At 45.3% G+C, this 14506-nt stretch overlaps 1 protein-coding gene across 1 annotated transcript in view; it reads left to right on the top strand.

Annotated features, from left to right (window-relative positions):
• The window catches only part of LOC126546111 (transcriptional repressor scratch 1-like), a 44303-nt gene extending 32531 nt beyond the window's left edge, over positions 1-11772 (top strand). The window contains exon 2 of the mRNA XM_050194198.3: positions 832-11772. Coding sequence (XP_050050155.1) covers positions 832-1745 — 914 coding nt within the window. The 3' untranslated portion in view covers positions 1746-11772. The remainder of the gene's footprint in view (positions 1-831) is intronic.
• The last annotated feature ends 2734 nt before the right edge of the window (positions 11773-14506 follow it).

The following is a 14506-nucleotide window of genomic DNA, read 5'->3' as shown; positions in this document are numbered from 1 at the left end:
GGTAAATCCTTTTGAGAACTGGCGTTACGTAGTACAGGATCTTTAGAAGTATGAAGCTGGGCAATAAATCGTCGCATGCCGCCTGAAGGCACCAAACCAGCCGGAGTTGATCTTGCGCGCATACATAAATACCCCAGAATGTGGACGCGGGAACAGCCGTCACCGTAGCTTAACTGATGAGGACATCACACAAATTTACTATTCGTATCACTGTTACGTGCAACTGCGTTGTGTTTATTGCTCGTGAGAAGCGAGAAATATTTTTTAGTTAGAATGCGTCCCAGTGAAGTGTGCAGTTATCCACACGTTTACCAGGTAACATGAGTGGACGTAAACCGAATTCGCACTGAAGAATCTATATACGCGGTCACAATTTGGTAGTAATAGCTTGACCTTGTCTTTAGGCGAATACACACTGGTCATCGCATAAATTCTGCTAGCTGATGCTTACAGCCACGGTTTCGTAACAGATACAATACCACGAATGCGTTAAAATGGCTTTTCCCATCTTCATGTGCCTTGTACCTCGTATGGGCCAATTATATGCATACATTTCCGCGATACCCTTCGTCAAAAGTTTTCACAGTCGATCTCTTGGGGTGTTATACTAATTACTCGGCAACGTTCACTGCCATGTAGTTTCGCCAGCAAGAAAAAGTTGCGTTCATTAGCGATCACTCTGGTTAATGTAGTGAAGCATGGATTACGACATGTCTCAGCTGCCGAGGCAAGTTGCTCGTTACATAATGCTAACCACGCAAATACCGCGATGTGAGGGACTGGACCACCTTGTGGTAGCAATGGTGAGGTTAAAGGATGCATTCTGCGCAGGTTTCATCCATGACTACTCAACGGGCCAGCTGGCCCTGGGTGCGGAAAGCTTGGTGGCGCCCGAGCGGGCCGCCGCGTACAGCCCACTGCGCGATGAGCCGCGGGTGCTGGACCTGAGCGGGCCCGAGTTCTACTCGCGACCTCCGCTGGGCTCGGCACCTCTGCCGCTGGCCCCGGTGCAGGCGGCCGAACCATCGAGCGAAGGAGGGGCTCGCAGCAGCAGCCCGGCCTCCTCCTCGTGCTCGTCCACCTCGTTCGGCGCCGCCCGCAGTGGGGCCGTGACCGTGAGCTACACGTACGACGCCTTCTTCATCAGCGACGGCCGGTCTCGGCGCCGCACGACCGTCTCGGGCCTGCCAGGCACCACGCGGCGCCCCGCCACCGAGGACCGGCCGCGCTACACGTGCGGCGAGTGCGGCAAGCACTACGCGACCTCGTCGAACCTGTCGCGCCACAAGCAGACGCACCGCAGCCCGGACTCGCAGCTGGCCAAGAAGTGCCCGACGTGCGCCAAGGTGTACGTGTCCATGCCGGCGCTGGCCATGCACGTGCTGACGCACAACCTGAGCCACAAGTGCCCCGTGTGCGGCAAGGCGTTCTCGCGGCCCTGGCTCCTGCAGGGCCACATGCGCTCGCACACCGGCGAGAAGCCGTTCGGCTGCGCCCACTGCGGCAAGGCGTTCGCCGACCGCTCCAACCTGCGCGCCCACATGCAGACCCACTCGGGCCTCAAGCACTTCCGCTGCGCGCGCTGCCACAAGTCGTTCGCGCTCAAGTCCTACCTCAACAAGCACCTCGAGTCGGCCTGCTTCAAAGACGGCGCGACGCCTTCGCCTCCTTCTCCGGCGCTGCCGCCCGCCGAACACCACCAGCTGGGTCCCGCCATGGCCGCCGTTTTGGGCCTCACCACCTAAGACCTCTGGGCTCACTTCCTCCCGCGTTGCCGCCACCTCCTCCGTGAAGCGCTTGTCATTGTTTTGTTTCTCCGCCCACTGAAAAGCTAATCGAGGTAGGAAACATACACACACCGAAAGCAGTTGCACTCACGCCTCGTTAACAATGGCGTCCGTTCCCACAGGTGCGAAGTACGCGCGCGCGCGCGAGAAAAGAAACCGGTGCCCTTGTTCCTTTTTACGAGTTTTAAGAAGAAATAATCGCTTTCGCTGAGGTAACACTCAGGTGAGATCAGTCGCTTCTAAAACGTATGCAAAGTGCACTGCGAAACCCTGTAAACTTACTAAGTTAACCTTGTGCAATTCTTTCACGATCAACGTCTCTGACGGCGGCCGTGTGTACATCTCTCGACCAAAATAATGCTGCATGCTCGCGAATTAGACGTGTTTTTGTGACTTACCACTACATGTCCGCAAAACAACGATAAATACCTGGCGTTTCTCCAGTAATGTGGTTAGACGTGCACAGGCATTTCATTCACTTTTGCTGCTATGCAAACGTGTACACAGTGATTCCCTCGTTTGCTACGTAGAGAAATTGTTGTTGGCGTAAGGAAATTTTATCTTGCGCGGACTGCGGTAGACTTCATAGTGTACAGGACTTCCCGGCTATATACAGCCTTCATTTTATAGCGCGGTCTAAAGACTACATGCATTAGGATAGGAACAAAACGTAAAAGTTATATTTTAATTACTCGCTGGCAGGAAAATGTGAAACTCGTAGGGGTATTGCGCAATAAAACTAAAACTGCACTAGGCAACTGCGTAATGCGATAACACAACTTCAACGTGTTTCTAACATCCAGATTTTCTTCATGCTTTCTGGGGCATTCTCTATTCTGAGAGTTAATGAAGGAGAAATTGTTGAAAAAAAATTCGCGACACCACTTTTATCTTATTCTTTACTCCGCTTGAATTTCTTGACGGCGCCTCTCCTGGCGTCTGTTGCCAATCATCCACTGGTGAGAGGGAAAATTTTCGGCCTAGAGACCACCTCACCCGTTCATCGTTCCTGCACACGGCTATAGACAGCGCATTGCGCGAGATTCGTTTTCGTTTCATGGGAGGGGGAAAGAAGACGGTGTGCGCAGGTCAATACACAAGTTTCCGCGCAGGTGTTCAGCGACAATCGATGAAGGCAGCATGGCGTAGCTTTTTGAACGCACTATCCGTCCGTACAACACGAGCCCGCTATGCTGTAGAGCGGACAACTTGATTTCTTTGCGTTAGTTGGGTGTCGTTCTCCCTCTACCCGTAGTAGTATCTTCCCGTCTTCCCTCTTCTATAGGCTCCTCATGACGTTTTTCCACAGAAGTTAGACTTCACCCCTCCCCACAGCGAAAAAATAAAGGTATTATGTAGCAAGAGTCTTCCCCTTTTCAAATCTGACATTAAACTACCTATTGTATACTTTCATGCTGTCAGCAAAAAAATTGCAGAATAGTTACGCGCTCTTTACGAGTTTCACCGTTCCAACATTTTCTCGCATCGCGTAGCCTGTACCATATTGCTACAAAGTTTTATTTCGCTTGCGACAATTTACCTTCCGAAACATCGCATATAGAAGTGGCAACACTTTTTTCTTCTGTTTTTCCCCAACTTCATGACACTGGCCTGTGTGTAGTCGCTCCCGCTTTGATACGCTACATAAGTTCGAGGCGCGATCATTATCCTCGACTCTATTTTGAATACGCAACTCGAACGGAAGTTAGAAGCCACGTGGGCTTCGTTCGCTTTTCCGCTCCGACTTCCACGCCGTGTGTCGAGATCACGGGGAAAAAAATGTAGCTTGTATATAATGCGAGGTCGTAGATACAGCCGCGTCTAACGCCATATGCGGACCACTTTTGAGGGTTGTTCAGTGAAACACGTTTCTTAACTACGTTGGAACCGACAACGCTTGACTCAAGCAGGTCGCTTTTGAACGGGACTTCCAATTCAATATAACGGCATCACATCGGGTAGTGTGGGTGGGAGTTATGGAACCGACGACACAGGGTTGAGTCACTGCAGAACAATCGGTTTAGAGGGAAATTACAAGTATCGTTGGAGAAAGGAACAAAAGCAAGGACCATTTTTCCAGCGTATGATTGTCTCCTAGCAAAGTGAGAAAAATTCCAATTTCTTTAATTATATAGGGATGCTAAATTTCGTGCCCCATTTTTGGATGTGTATTCTTATTAGCAAGTATTCCGACTCAGGTATCGTCTCTGGCAAAGAAATAAGCAGCCGTCGTAGTAATTATTTTTTGGTCACAAATAACGCAGTTGAGGTGTTAGTCTTCAAGGCGTTCTAATATAGACAAGAGTACCTCTTCCTTCCTTGTCCTGAACAGGACAGATAACTCTCAATTTTCGACCCGTATACTCGAGCCCGAAGGAATTAAACTGAAACAAAGTGCATACTTAGGGAGCACAGCCTAACGGTGCCCACTAGGCAAGTGGCGACTGAGCCACGTTGCGACTACTGGTAGGGATTGAATTTAAAAAAAAAGATGTGACAGCTTCTTATGAGCTATCAAAAGTCAGAGACACAACTGTTGCCACTGCGTCAGGTGTCGAAGTCGTTTGTACATTTGTATATAGAAATGTAGCTAGACTTACCCGTAGAAGTAGTAAACCTGTGAGATCTATCATGAGTAACATTCAAAGAGGTGCAGGCGTACGTACAAGAAGCACTTTGCTTCGCTTACTTTTTTTTCCGCTGAAAGATATTTCCCATTCATATAGAATTAGAGCAAACGCTAAGCTTATGTTACTCCATTTAAGCGAGAAAAATGGCAAGTTGGCGTCGAGCAATGTTCCATTAGAGCCACCCGATAAGGCTCGTATGATGGCTGGTGCTGATGCATGCAAGAAAATAGCGCGATAAGCGGGAGTTACGATCCTATGATATGAAGTGCCACTCAATTATACTCCGCAAACGTGTTCGACCACACCGCTTGCTCTTCGTGGTGTTAACTGCGCAAAACGTAGAAGGGACACGAGATGAGAAGACGGCACCACAGCGCTTGTGGTGCCGTCTTCTCGTATCGTGTCCCTTCTACGCTTTGCGCTGTTAACACCAGGACGGAAAAAACCAACAAGCCCAAGCTGCTATTTTATGCTTGCTCTTCGGCAGCCGTTATTCACCCCGAAGCACATGAGCGCGGAAGTGGACTCGGCGAAGCTGACTTCCACAACATTCGGCAGCAATACGTATCTGAGCAAAAAAAAAAAAAAAAAACAAATTGCACGTCTGGAGCACAGTGCCGTTGGCAGTGCTGCAGGAGGCAGTTGAAGGCTCGGAGCGGTACCTAAAGCTCGTGCTTAGCTCTAAGAGCGACGATTAAGCCTATTACTCTAAATTTTCGCTGTCAATCCAATTGGTGATGCTATTTCAATGAGCCTGAATGCTTATGAAGAGAAGTCTGCTGCAGACGTCAACTACGATTGTCTCAGTAGTAGTTGTGACACCAGACTCATTGGTCAACTGCTTTGTGCTCCCTCGTACCGTCCGCACCGTAGATGTACGCTCGTTTTGTTCGACTGCTTTATGATATTATAGATAATTATGATATTTCGATTTCATTTGACGTTTTGCGCATATACCAGCCTGCTATGTCTGTTTATGTACTTATTTTCTGCATAACGGTGCCTTTTGTATTACAGCTGTTACTTTAGCTTTGTTCTCTATCTGCTTAAAACCGGTTTCTCAGCAATAAATATGCAGACAGTTTTATGCGATTCCATAATAAACGAAACCGTAAAATTGGCTGTTGGGCAGTATATTTATTAGTTGCAATCCTTCCCCATGAAAAATATCAAATCAATAATAATAATGTGCAAATACTCTTTCTTTTCTTAGGTAAGAGCGCGTTCGATATGTCTTAGCTAATGTATTGAGGCCACGGTTTTGTACAGATTGAAAAGGATCCTGCGTCGTTACAAGGGTTAATATTTTGTAATTCAGAAAAAAAAACGCCAATATTGCGCTCAATAAATCTTGGTCGTTGACCGAGCCTCCACGTTTCAAACGAACTACATTGCGTCAGCTATCGACGTCTTGGTATGTGGCGGAACGCAGTATTTGTGGTGTAAAGTAGAGTATCGTTGTTGTGGTTAATAAAGGTGTGCGAATGGCTTCAGTTTCCGGACTGATCGGACAATAACATGGATGTAGCTTGATAAGACGAGCAATATTCAGCAAGCGAGGTGTATATTTACACTGTGGCTATATGCGTAAAAGGTGCACTATGTGCGCATGGCGCAGATTATATTAGCCGCGTCGAGCTGTTTGATACGAATCAGATCAAATTGCAAGCCAATGATAATTTACTCTTCTCTGGCTCATCACAACAATACAGCACCTGCCGGCAGTTGAGGACGCGTGGTCGATGCTTCTATAACTTCGCTTTTTTTCTTCTTTTATCTGCATGGAACCAGTTGAGCTCAACATAATCAGCTTTCATTCGCAACATAATAGAGCATAACATTGCGCGATATCTAAAGAATACTCCCGCAGAAGCAGAAACAATAATTTATTGGGACCGAATAACGGGGCACGAAAATCAGTTGACGCAGTAAAGATAACCAGCCTAATGATACAGGAAGTAACACGACCAGCACGAAGAAGAAAATCATACACTCGAAACATTAGGTGTCCAGCAATTCATGTGTCCAGTCATGACAGTCGCGTTCGCTGTGTCTTGAGAGTCTATTCCACCAACTCGCTCAAAGCTACACCCTGCTCAAAGGTAACCAAAGGGTCATGTAGCCTAATTCTAACGCATTTGCGTTATGTTGGGAAAAATATTCTTGGATGTTGAACAGAACAGATAAAAGTGAACTGAATGAATGCAAATAAAAACCTCTTGAATAAGAAATGTTACTGAACTCTAAAAAGCAATGTAGAATACGACCTTTAAGGTGTTCAACGTTCTAGTCAAAACATAGTATGTGTTCAAAGAACACAAGCAGCAGTGCTCAGCCTCAAGCAAAGGGACAGAGAGCTCAGATGACTTTCATGCGAGCACTTCAATACAAGGTCGCCTTTCAACGCGTTAGTGGTGGCCAACATTCGCACATCTTTACGTGACCTGCTGTATCTGCTGTAGTATAGTTCACATAGCAATAACCTGGCTAAAACGTGCAATCTTCGAAAACAAAGTGCATTAGCGCTATATAGACATCACGTAGTCTCCTATGCAATCCCGACAAAGAGAGAGACCGAGCTGTTCCACACGCTAGAAAGTCCTCGCTCCCTCGGGGACCGCTCGTACACGCTCGGATCCCTTCCCGGGTCCGACCCCGGCTGTGTTCTCCTTTAACTCTGCAACGACCGCTGTCTAGTTTTGGGTGTTACTGATGCTGCATCTGACTTTCTAGCGAAGGCCCTCCCGGTGTACCGCGATGGAATCTTCGTTCCCGCGGTCCCGTAGTCATTGCCAAGCGCGCTCTTGTATCGAGAAGCTAGGAAATAGTGCTAGGCGTGCCTCACCGTTTTGCAGTAGACAGCCACCGGAGAGGCTTTTGGTTCGACCCTTCGCCGGAGCGAATCGCCCCGGCGGCTAGACAGCTTCCCAACTACAGTCGTCTTGCCACAAAGCAATCGACATATTCGACCAGCAATAATACATTGTACAGTTTGTCGCGCAGTACACCGCTTTGCGCTTGCGAATAGGTGTAGCCAGGGCGCAGTGGATGCTTGGCTTAAAGCATCGCGCGCGGTTGTGTATAGTCCTCGACGCCTGTGCGCCGCTTTCCCAGCAATGATGTATACCGCTGAGACAGCAAGCGGTGTGATAGGAAACGCTTTGCTTTCTTTGCCACTGTACAGATGGTTATACAGGCACTACTTTATACTTCAAAGTAGAGACAATCGAAATAGAATTGTGTCTAGTGCCGACGAGAATGTACCGTGTGGCTTCTGCTTTGTACAAATGCTTCGTAAACGTCTGTTTTTGTAAATACGCGCCGGAATGCGAGTGGTTCTCGTTTTGTGCTTGTGCCGGTGTGCTTTCGTGTTACGGTTTCTCTCTTCGCTAATGCGGTTCGCCTACGTCAGCTGTAGTATACGTCTGGAGTGGCGATTTGAAGTGCATTCACAATCTCCGATACTTGGCTGGCTCTGCCAATGCGTGCTGCTATTACTCCGTCGTTCAGTATTCCTTCGCTGCTTATGAGTTCAAAGGTATGACGAGCGTCTTTGGTTACTAAATCTTCGGTTCACGTTCAATAGGGAAACCGGGATCGTTGAACTAATCCGAATCGATGAGAAGGTACCCAGTGCTCCCATTTTATTTTAAGAGCAACACATAAATTACATTTGCGATGCATTGGGAAACTTGAGCTTTGTAATTTCACAAATGTTTATGCTGACTTCTCACCGATATCGAGCACTATCAGTGCTAAACGCCAGATCTGAAAAATCCAGTGGATGAGAAGGGGAGAATTACGGCGAAAGCTACGTAGTTGTTTTTCCACAAATAGCCACACCATTAAACCGAAATCCCAGCAGATAACCTAAATGTCACAGTGAAATACGGGGAATGTAAGGAAATCTACTCGCACATTTGCAGCTAGATTTCAATCAATGAGGTAAAACGCACAAATTAAGCACTGCATGCTAATACTTAACTTAGTTGCATGTGCAACTGCGCTAAAAAAAGAAAAAAAAAGAAAAACCAGGAGCTAATCACTACATAATGTTATGCAAAGAAGTTTGCACCTGTGTTGGGTGCGATATGTCCCGCTGTTTGAGCACAATAAGTCAGGATGATGGCAGCCTACCCATGACAGCAAATGACACAGTCTTTGAGTTAGGTGTCTTTTATGAAAGCAATATGCATAAACGCTGATAAAAAAGCCGTATACATGGCTGCGTTACTTTTGAATACTGGCCAGCGTGGGGTTGTTGAATGACGCAGCAAGAAAGTGGCAGAAGTCAAGCCAAGTCACTCTGCGCGCTTTAACGTGAACTGACTATATAGAGCGCTTCGCCGCTATGTCGCTAACATCGCTCTTACTGTTATAGATTTGATGAACGTATATGAATAGTAGTTACAAAGTGTGTTCGTGCGTGTTACATAGGGCATTCTGACTGCGCTATTTTTTCTTCGCGAAGTTCTCTAGCGGTGGACGTGTCCTGTTGAGGTCAAGCAGCAACGCTTTCAGCTTGATGAAACTTTAAATGTTACGCTCATTTGAGCAGCCTATCCGTGGCTATAGAGCGAGGAACTGCCAAGTAATTTGATATGCTATATAATCCTGCTTCGAAGGCGTTAGGTAATCCATTGCGGCAGAAACATTGTATATCTCGTTTATTAGAGGAATCAAACACTTCAAATGCCCTGAGCATAACATCTTTCTCGTTCACTTTGCTGTCGAACGCCTTTCGCGCTATCAGCAGAAGGCTTAAGGTTATGTAATAAAGCTGATCATCTATTTCGTTTAATAACTACTTGGCGAGCGGGTACTTGAGCATGAAACGGCAGCTTACTCTATTTGAGCCTCTGTTCGGAACCTTTCGTTTGTGTAGCATGAAATAGAGTTCGAAGAGACATAACCAAATGTACGCCAGTAGGGACTGTTCCCGGTCAGCAGTAAAGATTTCAGTGGGTATTACTGTGCTCCAAATTATGCACAATCATATGATGTTAAAGCATATGGTGTCAATCCCGAAAATTAAAGCGACGCGTTACAAAAGTAAATACAATTTGAAATGACATTCTAAGCAATAGTAGGAATAAAATGTGGGAAGATTCAGACATTTTTCATGCTTTCTCAGACGGAAATCGGGAAATAATTACATTATCACACTATGTTTACTGTATTTCCCAGCTTACCGAAATTGCTACGTAAAGAAGATATGGAGTTAGGCAAAAAAAAAAAAAAAAAGCCTAGACTGGTAACAATTGGTTACTTCGGAAAATTAGCAAATAGGAAGGAAGATTGTGTGATATTGATCTCATTTTTCACAACGCCAAAAGCACCAATAGAATAGCTCGCTGTGCTATTGGCTGTGTACATAGTGCTGTCCTTTGTGAGTTACCAGCTTGAAGGAAGCATTGCTTGGCGACTGTTCGCAATAACATTTGCGCGCACATAAAAAGATGTATAACTGCTTTGTAACCACTTTCAGCCCCGCCTACTTCAGAAGATCGCATTGAACCGGTTGTGTAAACACTGTAGTCCCTACGCTGTACAAGAAAGCGCAAGCAATAAATAAAAAATGCTAAAGTTGACTCGCCAACCCTATACGTATCCATGGCGCTTGTACCGTGCGCCGCCATCTGCTCCTCACTCTGTTAATCTACACAGTTATGTTTCCCGAGAGCTTCTTGCAATCGCATGGCCTGCGGCATTTGTCAGTGAGCAGCATACAAATCTGACCGATAACGGCTACAGGAAATTATAAGTCGTCGATCTCAAACGGGGGTCTTTTTGCAGCAATAAATAATATTTAATGCATTGACAACACCTGTACCTTAAGCTAAAGCAATAATTTTACCGCTTGCGTACCTTCGAACACGCATAAGCTATGCGACTTTTGGTAGTTTTTGCTTTTACGCCTGTAAGCTGGCTATGCATGGACGACTGCATAATAAGAGGCGTGCATTCGTTGTTTTATTAAGGCTTAAAGAGAACGTAGGCGATGCGAAAAGAGACTAAGCAATAAGGCTGCTTGATTGCTGCCAAAAAGAGCGAAATGGTTTCGTTTTGAGCGTTTCTCTTCTTGTAGTGTACATCTCTCTTCTAGACTGCATGATATTCAATTGTACTTCTGCTGTAAGACTCTATTGCATGTGTAGCAGTGCACTGTATAAAAACTAAATTCGTCTAGTTTTTATTGTAGGTGCATGTCTTTGACAAAATATAACGACTAGGTCGCACTAATTGCGACCTTCGCTTCAGGTTTGACATCAACGAAAGTCCTTCACGTGGAGTTCTGGTGCATGTTGCCGACTGAAGTTAGTCTTCAGACTACGGCTTCTTTGTGTCCGTGTCCATGCCAGTATTAAACTAAGTGCTAATAAAAAAATGTTGGTGTTAGCGTGTTCAGAGTGTTGTTTTCGAGAGTTCCGAAGCAGTCTTCACTGCTGAGGCGCTGTTATTCATATTTCTGTCAATATCAAGCGCCTAAAGAGAGAAAACAAATACTCCTAAAATACATGAGCTCACATGTTCACAAAAGTTTGAAGATTCATGTGTTAATAATAAAAATTGGTAAATACTGTACTGTGAGGCAGAGGCACAGCCAGGAACGTGAATTGGAAGATATTCGTGATTCCGGAATTCACGGAAAGGGGAGTCCTAAATAAAACGTCAGACATATTCTATAAATATACGCATAAAAAGTGTCAGTAATACAAGAAAAGAACCACTGCGAACAAAACTGAGGAAAATTTACCATTACCGAGAGAAATGTGGTCTTCCACACTCCCCATGACTGGCTTCGCCACTGCTTGTTGAACGTTTTAGAAAATTATGTGGAGAACCTTACATTAAAAAAAATCAAGGAAATAATTTTTTTCCTGTTTTACGAACGACGACAGAAAGTGTACTAGTTATGGTGCGCATTTCAGAAAATCGATTTTCTCCGATATTGTTCATCTGAGATTTCACGGCACTTGGCCGGGTTCTATTCCAACAAATGCGATAATGTGAAGCCCAGGTAATTCTCACATCTCCGAAAGAGCCTAAAATATTGCTTTGTACCCTGTTTTGTGTGGATTTTATTCATGCTTGAGACCCAGGTTCTTGTGTATCATTGAATACATATGTACAGGTAATTAAAGTTACTGTTCTCGGTTTTCCGTTCAGTGTAATTATACATAATAAAATAAACGCTAATATATTGTGTTCGATAAAACTGCGGCAGAGTAATGTTCACTTTTAAGAATATTTATTTTAGAGACAAGATGTCTCGGTTATTGTTTTGAAAGGTGTTTTACAATTGTTTTGTGAATTCCTTGAAAAAAGAGCGAAATAAATAGTCTTTGAACATACTTTTGTTGGGGTCCTGTTGTTCATTTAGTATAGCTATTACGGTGCCCAAATTTATTACTATAACAAGAATAGCTACCACAACATTGCAGCTGTTTACGAAAAAAAAGGATTAGGGGCTGAATTCACGAAATTTTTCGTCAATATCAACTGTTTGTCATTAGCCAGTCACTCTTCATTTACCATATTCGTTATTGAGATTGTCGGACTTTAGTTCTTCAGAACTGCTTTAGCATACGAACTGATTTGTGAATATCGGCTTCGATTTCTAGCTGGCAGCTGTATTTTACCAAGGCATGGCTGCGGAACCTTGATAAAAGGTACAGTACATCTACTATCAGCTACAGCATGCCTATCATTTTGCCAAAAGACAGCATTTAGATCAAAACCAATGACTTCATGTTTTTCGTTACTACAGTAATTCTTCTCCATTCGTTTTCACAAAAACCATTTCGCAAATTACGTACTCGCGTAGAGCCTCCTAATTTGTTGCAGCGCAGTCACAACGACACGGGCATAGACGGCCCTTGGGACAACACACAGTGCTCTGTACTGTCTGATGTGCTGTCCATGCCCGCGTTACAAACGATTAGAAGGGCACATACCAACAAGCTAATACTGTCGTTCTCAAAGCGCCGTTTATGCTTGCAGCCCCTACTCAAAGAGCGAACGAAGGACCGACCAGTTTTCACGAGCGGCATAAGCTAATTCTAAAATGCATGGACTCTAATGAACTTTTTCTAAAAGTTTTCACAATGTTAAGGCATAAAACTGACATAGCCGACGCTCAGGCACAACAAAAAAAAAAAAAAATGAGAAAGTAAAGAAAATATCACTGGTGGTTTCTGCTGCCACACTGAATTTAGCGAAACCAAAACGCACATAGAAAACGCTTCTGCTAATGCAAAACAATAAGCTGTTAAGTGTAGTCTTGTGAGCACATGTACACAGAAAAGTTCGTATCTTAGTTGAAAGGTAATACACTTTGCTTTCCCACAAGAAAGGAAAAAAAGGGAAGAGACGGCAGAGATGTTAACTAGAAAAGCGTCTGATTGGCCACCCTACGCTAGCGGAAGGGAGCATGGGAATACAGAGAAGAGAGAGAGGAAGGCTGTGAATGTGCGCATGCACGCAAACTGCTGCACACAGTCAAAGGGGTTCGCGCAAGCCAGTCGTTCTCAAAAAGCACACAAGCGCCTTCACTGCCTCCTGGGTCGATGACCGGTGGGGACGGTGTTCCAGTAGCGTGTGTGCTATCACGGGACGATAGTCTGGTCGCCACAGTGCATTGGACATCGATCGTCTTTGTATGTCAAATCGAGGACAGGGGCACAATAGGTGGCCTATGTTCTCCTCGCAGCCGCGGACATCACATTCAGCCCTGTCAGCCATTCCAATTAGTGCAGAATAAGCACTTGCTTATTCTGCATAATAAGAATTCAATAATAGTAAGAATACACAGGTAAGTAGTATCCATTTAGTGAAGCTTTGGTTACGTCGAGCTATTAGGCGACGGGCCCGATGTCCCAGGAAAATATACTAGTGGCACACTTCTCAGAACTTTTTCCTTCTTTTCTTTTTCGGCTTCAAATGTTTTACGACATGCTAAATCTGTCCGGTATTTTCAGGCACTGCTGGAGTCGGCTCGAAGTTTGCATCGTACTGCAATGCCGCATTAGAATGTGTACAAAACGGCGCCTCATGCAGCATGGATACCCCGACCTTCACCTTGGCTTCATACTATATGTGCAGCGATGGTTCCAAATAGACAAAGTGCCTTGGCGTAACAAGACTGACAATTTGGACTGATCTGATCAAAACCCATGTCGAATTTTGAACCGTTATGTGCTTTGGCTGCAGTGCTAGCTGCGCAGTATTCTGACGTGGACTTGAAAATGTGTTTCAATGAAACTAGTAAACTTATGGAAGCCTACGCAGTGATCGTTGTGGTGTTGACTGATTAGCCTCGACCTCTATAAGTTGCCGCTTAGCCTATGATGGACACCGGCTCCAGAGCTCGATATCACCAAAATATGATTTATTAGCGCACTTCAAAATTTCAGTGTAAGCGCCTTTGTGCATTCCGCCTCTGCCGGAATGTACAAAACTAACTCTTGACTTCGTGCGAAGCGTCATCGTGGTGCCGTTTTATCAGCTGCGGAGAAGAACGACAAGCGACGAACACTGTTACATCAAATTGTGATAGGCAGCGAAATGTGCACGTACGTATATTAACGTAACAATGCTCTCTGTCATAAATTTTCATGGTGGGATTCATAGGTCTCCGTAGGCTCGACAGGGATCCCCTGCGAAGACAGCACGCATTTAGGCGTCTTTTCCCGCTCAATGAGATCGTCGACCAGCACCTTAGGCGGTACCAGCTGCCCAGGGTGCATATATTGAGCCTATGCACGGCATTAGAACCGCACCTGCAGCCACGTATAGCAGGGTCACATGACATCCCTGTGGACGTGTAGGTGCTGTCTGCGGTGCCTTGAAGCCATGTGAACTAGTTGTTAAGCAGTTTTCTCTTTTTTTTTTTCTGTTGCTTAATTATTATCTAAATAAAGATGTTTAGTCCCTTTGTAATATGGGCGCTGCCATTGCTTTGACGATGCGGTGAACAAGCGAGCACTGTCGCACTTGTCGGCGCTGCAGGAGATGCCGGAAACGGAAGCTGTCGAAGAGAAGTGCGCAGTGACTTTCCGTGAGGACATAGCCTCAAATTCAGATCCA

The sequence above is a fragment of the Dermacentor andersoni genome, chromosome 1, assembly GCF_023375885.2.
Source record: "Dermacentor andersoni chromosome 1, qqDerAnde1_hic_scaffold, whole genome shotgun sequence".
NCBI lineage: Eukaryota > Metazoa > Arthropoda > Arachnida > Ixodida > Ixodidae > Dermacentor > Dermacentor andersoni.
This window is presented reverse-complemented; position numbering and strand designations above follow the sequence as displayed.